Source organism: Xenopus tropicalis, chromosome 6, assembly GCF_000004195.4.
Source record: "Xenopus tropicalis strain Nigerian chromosome 6, UCB_Xtro_10.0, whole genome shotgun sequence".
NCBI lineage: Eukaryota > Metazoa > Chordata > Amphibia > Anura > Pipidae > Xenopus > Xenopus tropicalis.
In genome coordinates this window covers 1,453,624-1,459,767 of record NC_030682.2, presented here as the reverse complement: position 1 = coordinate 1,459,767, position 6,144 = coordinate 1,453,624, and the positions used below count along the sequence as shown (strand labels likewise).

At 47.8% G+C, this 6,144-nt stretch overlaps 1 protein-coding gene across 1 annotated transcript in view; it reads left to right on the top strand.

Annotated features, from left to right (window-relative positions):
- Positions 1-2,218: 2,218 nt before the first annotated feature.
- nos3 (nitric oxide synthase 3) overlaps positions 2,219-6,144 on the top strand; it is a 31,517-nt gene continuing 27,591 nt past the window's right edge. Inside the window, exon 1 of the mRNA NM_001256229.1 lies at positions 2,219-2,626. Coding sequence (NP_001243158.1) covers positions 2,505-2,626 — 122 coding nt within the window. The 5' untranslated portion in view covers positions 2,219-2,504. The remainder of the gene's footprint in view (positions 2,627-6,144) is intronic.

Here is a 6,144-nt window from a genome sequence, read left to right as displayed (position 1 = left end):
ATTAGTCACTACTAGTCATTATTGGTCACTATTAGTCATTACTGTCACTGTTGCTCACTATTAGTCACTATTGATCACTATTAGTCATTACTGTCACTATTGGTCACTACTAGTCATTATTGGTCACTATTAGTCACTATTAGTCATTATTGGTCACTATTAGTCATCACTGTCACTGTTGGTCACTATTAGTCACTATTGATCACTATTAGTCACTACTATTTATTATTGGTCACTACTATTCATTATTGGTCACTACTAGTCATTATTGGTCACTTTTAGTCACTATTGGTCACTATTAGTCATCACTGTCACTGTTGGTCACTATTAGTCACTATTGATCACTATTAGTCACTACTATTCATTATTGGTCACTACTATTCATTATTGGTCACTACTAGTCATTATTGTCACTTTTAGTCACTATTGATCACTATTAGTCATTACTGTCACTATTGGTCACTATTAGTCATCACTGTCACTGTTGGTCACTATTAGTCACTATTGATCACTATTAGTCATTACTGTCACTATTGGTCACTATTGGTAACTATTAGACACTACTAGTCATTATTGGTCACTATTAGTCATCACTGTCACTGTTGGTCACTACTAGTCATTATTGGTCACTATTAGTCACTATTGGTCACTATTAGTCATTATTGGTCACTATTAGTCACTATTAGTCATCACTGTCACTGTTGGTCACTATTGATCACTATTAGTCATTATTGGTCACTATTAGTCACTATTAGTCATCACTGTCACTGTTGGTCACTACTATTCATTATTAGTCACTACTAGTCATTATTGGTCACTATTGGTCACTATTAGTCATTACCGTCACTGTTGGTCACTATTAGTCACTATTGATCACTATTAGTCATTACTGTCACTATTGGTCACTACTAGTCATTACTGTCACTATTGGTCACTATTAGTCATTATTGGTCACTATTAGTCACTATTAGTCATTATTGGTCACTATTAGTCATCACTGTCACTGTTGGTCACTATTAGTCATCACTGTCACTGTTGGTCACTATTAGTCACTATTGATCACTATTAGTCACTACTAGTCATTATTGTCACTTTTAGTCACTATTGGTCACTATTAATCATCACTGTCACTGTTGGTCACTATTAGTCACTATTGGTCACTATTAGTCACTACTAGTCACTACTAGTCATTATTAGTCACTACTAGTCATTATTGGTCACTATTGGTAATTCTGGGCCAAGCTATAGAGAAATCCCTGGCCACTGCCTTAATCAATCACAGAAATCTGGGGGTTTGGGGTTCACATGGAGGGGAATGAGCCCCCCGGGAACTGACTGCAGCTCAGCGCTGCGGTGCCGCCGTTATGTCACAGATCTGCTTCTTTCAACAGAAATCGCTACAGGCTGCGGCACGACCCATACAGGTCTCACTGTGTGTAATAATAATAGTAATAACAATAATAACAATAATAATAGTAATAATAATAATAATAATACTAATAATAATAATAGTAATAATAATTGTGATGTTCCGCACTTCTCTTTCTATATCCCGGGAGTAGCTGGGGATGCTGGGAATTGTAGTACATTTAGCTACCAAAAAGAAGATAATCCTGCACAATAGTTTTCAGGGTGCACAGTGTGTGGTACAGAATCTAGATAAGTTCATAAAGAAAGAAAAGGACACACCAGGAAAACCTTTTTTGGCACACCTACATTCTAGAAGTTAAAAACTACTTTATTTAATCACTTAAAATCCCTATTTGCATTAAGAACAAAGAAAAAAGTAGGAAAAGATAAAATTCTCAGATCTCTTCTTTTTCACTGGGCTGACACTTTGTATTGTATCTGCTGTTGTAAATTGGTTGCAATTCGTTACAGTTATCTGCCCATGAGAGGAACTCAGAAGATCATATTACATAGTTGCTAAATTGTTTCCTTTATCGCAAACTATGTGCCTAGGTAAGCTATATTTTTATAGGAATTGTAGTACAAGGACAGGCTAGGGGTGGGAGGGCAGAGAATAGGTTTGGGGAGGTGACACCCAGGTTGGCCAATGGCTGTTGTGCAAGGTGTGTGCTCACACCCTCGGGCCGTTAGCCCCTGTACTTCCCCTTTAACTGGCAACTTGTCTCCGTTTGTTTGCCCCACTGGGTGGGGGAGGGGCTGGGGCATATATAGGAGGGGGTATATAGAATGAACTCTTCGCTCTGTGGCATATAGTACATGTACCCCCTGCCCATGTAGCCCCCACACATGGGTAACTGCACCTTAGTGAATTTGCCCCTACTGGGCAGCTGATACATAAATGAGCCTCTGTAAGGGGGCAGCACAGACAGGCAATAGACCCCCAGGGCAGGAGGGAGGGGGGGCATGGTTATCTGGGGCCGGTGGGCACTGGGGGCACCTCCTTAGCATTGTTACTTAAGGGAAAAGGAAAAGGCAGTTCCTGCCTGACTGAGTGTCCCTTCCTGCCCAAGGAGAGAGAAAGTCACACAGGACAGATGGGGAGCTCGGCCAGTAGCCTCAAGGGCCTGCGCGCCCCCCTCTCCCTAAACTTCTGCCGCAAAGAGGGGACCCTGCCCGACGAGGAGGAGGGGGCACTGACGGACAGGGAGAGTGAGGGGTAAGTGCCTGTGGGCTGGGGGGCAACTGGACTCTCCCGAGGGCACTGATTGGGCTCAGGCTTTGCACCCACAGGGGGGTTTGTACTTGTGTTTGGGGCAATTGCACAGGGGGGGGGGGGGCAATGGATTCCCCCTGTGGCTCTGGGTCTCTCTGGGCCCAACCTTATTCTATCTTTCTACCCCCACTGAGAAAATCTGTACCCCCCACCCTGTGTAGTGAGCTGCTCCTGGGGCTCCTCTAGTGCACCCCTTATTAGTTCATTGGGTGAGGGACGGGGCCCCTATGGCCACTAGCACAGCAAGGGTTGGGGGGGACGCAGGGGGGTCAGTAGCATCAGACTCCATGAGTAGTTTGTGTGCCGTGGGGTCTGGGGCCACATTTACAGCCCATATAGTCTGATAAATCTGTTATTGTCCTCAGATTCACCGGCAAAACTCTGTTACCCCCCCTTGTTATATTCATTATATTATAGAAACATTGGGGTAACAGTCACCCCGCTATAGTTCCAGGGGTACCCAGGGCACAAATAAGCACTCACCCCAAATCCCCCCCTAACTGGCCTTCAGGCTGGGCCCCCTTAGCCCATAACAAGGTTACAGATATATAGAAACATTGGGGTAACAGTCACCCTGCTATAGTTCCAGGGGTACCCAGGGCACAAATAAGCACTCACCCCAAATCCCCCCCTAACTGGCCTTCAGGCTGGGCCCCCTTAGCCCATAACAAGGTTACCGATATATAGAAACATTGGGGTAACAGTCACCCCGCTATAGTTCCAGGGGTACCCAGGGCACAAATAAGCACTCACCCCAAATCCCCCCCTAACTGGCCTTCAGGCTGGGCCCCCTTAGCCCATAACAAGGTTACAGATATATAGAGACATTGGGGTAACAGTCACCCCGCTATAGTTCCAGGGGTACCTAGGCACAAATAAGCACTCACCCCAAATCCCCCCCTAACTGGCCTTCAGGCTGGGCCCCCTTAGCCCATAACAAGGTTACAGATATATAGAGACATTGGGGTAACAGTCACCCCACTATAGTTCCAGGGGTACCCAGGGCACAAATAAGCACTTACCCCCCCCCCCTAACTGGCCTTCAGGCTGGGCCCCCTTAGCCCATAACAAGGTTACAGATATATAGAAACATTGGGGTAACAGTCACCCCGCTATAGTTCCAGGGGTACCCAGGGGCACAAATAAGCACCCCAAATCCCCCCCTAACTGGCCTTCAGGCTGGGCCCCCTTAGCCCATAACAAGGTTACAGATATATAGAAACATTGGGGTAACAGTCACCCCGCTATAGTTCCAGGGGTACCCAGGGCACAAATAAGCACTCACCCCAAATCCCCCCCTAACTGGCCTTCAGGCTGGGCCCCCTTAGCCCATAACAAGGTTACAGATATATAGAGACATTGGGGTAACAGTCACCCCGCTATAGTTCCAGGGGTACCTAGGCACAAATAAGCACTCACCCCAAATCCCCCCCTAACTGGCCTTCAGGCTGGGCCCCCTTAGCCCATAACAAGGTTACAGATATATAGAGACATTGGGGTAACAGTCACCCCGCTATAGTTCCAGGGGTACCCAGGGCACAAATAAGCACTCACCCCAAATCCCCCCTAACTGGCCTTCAGGCTGGGCCCCCTTAGCCCATAACAAGGTTACAGATATATAGAAACATTGGGGTAACAGTCACCCCGCTATAGTTCCAGGGGTACCCAGGGCACAAATAAGCACTCACCCCAAATCCCCCCCTAACTGGCCTTCAGGCTGGGCCCCCTTAGCCCATAACAAGGTTACAGATATATAGAAACATTGGGGTAACAGTCACCCTGCTATAGTTCCAGGGGTACCCAGGGCACAAATAAGCACTCACCCCAAATCCCCCCCTAACTGGCCTTCAGGCTGGGCCCCCTTAGCCCATAACAAGGTTACAGATATATAGAAACATTGGGGTAACAGTCACCCCGCTATAGTTCCAGGGGTACCCAGGGCACAAATAAGCACTCACCCCAAATCCCCCCCTAACTGGCCTTCAGGCTGGGCCCCCTTAGCCCATAACAAGGTTACAGATATATAGAAACATTGGGGTAACAGTCACCCCGCTATAGTTGCAGGGGTACCCAGGGCACAAATAAGCACTCACCCCAAATCCCCCCCTAACTGGCCTTCAGGCTGGGCCCCCTTAGCCCATAACAAGGTTACAGATATATAGAAACATTGGGGTAACAGTCACCCCGCTATAGTTCCAGGGGTACCCAGGGCACAAATAAGCACTCACCCCAAATCCCCCCCTAACTGGCCTTCAGGCTGGGCCCCCTTAGCCCATAACAAGGTTACAGATATATAGAAACATTGGGGTAACAGTCACCCCGCTATAGTTCCAGGGGTACCCAGGGCACAAATAAGCACTCACCCCAAATCCCCCCCTAACTGGCCTTCAGGCTGGGCCCCCTTAGCCCATAACAAGGTTACAGATATATAGAAACATTGGGGTAACAGTCACCCTGCTATAGTTCCAGGGGTACCCAGGGCACAAATAAGCACTCACCCCAAATCCCCCCCTAACTGGCCTTCAGGCTGGGCCCCCTTAGCCCATAACAAGGTTACAGATATATAGAAACATTGGGGTAACAGTCACCCCGCTATAGTTCCAGGGGTACCCAGGGCACAAATAAGCACTCACCCCAAATCCCCCCCTAACTGGCCTTCAGGCTGGGCCCCCTTAGCCCATAACAAGGTTACAGATATATAGAAACATTGGGGTAACAGTCACCCCGCTATAGTTCCAGGGGTACCCAGGGCACAAATAAGCACTTACCCCAAATCCCCCCCTAACTGGCCTTCAGGCTGGGCCCCCTTAGCCCATAACAAGGTTACTGATATATAGAAACATTGGGGTAACAGTCACCCTGCTATAGTTCCAGGGGTACCCAGGGCACAAATAAGCACTTACCCCAAATCCCCCCCTAACTGGCCTTCAGGCTGGGCCCCCTTAGCCCATAACAAGGTTACAGATAAATAGAAACATTGGGGTAACAGTCACCCCGCTATAGTTCCAGGGGTACCCAGGGCACAAATAAGCACTCACCCCAAATCCCCCCCTAACTGGCCTTCAGGCTGGGCCCCCTTAGCCCATAACAAGGTTACAGATATATAGAAACATTGGGGTAACAGTCACCCCGCTATAGTTCCAGGGGTACCCAGGGCACAAATAAGCACTCACCCCAAATCCCCCCCTAACTGGCCTTCAGGCTGGGCCCCCTTAGCCCATAACAAGGTTACAGATATATAGAAACATTGGGGTAACAGTCACCCCGCTATAGTTCCAGGGGTACCCAGGGCACAAATAAGCACTTACCCCAAATCCCCCCCTAACTGGCCTTCAGGCTGGGCCCCCTTAGCCCATAACAAGGTTACAGATATATAGAAACATTGGGGTAACAGTCACCCCGCTATAGTTCCAGGGGTACCCAGGGCACAAATAAGCACTCACCCCAAATCCCCCCCTAAC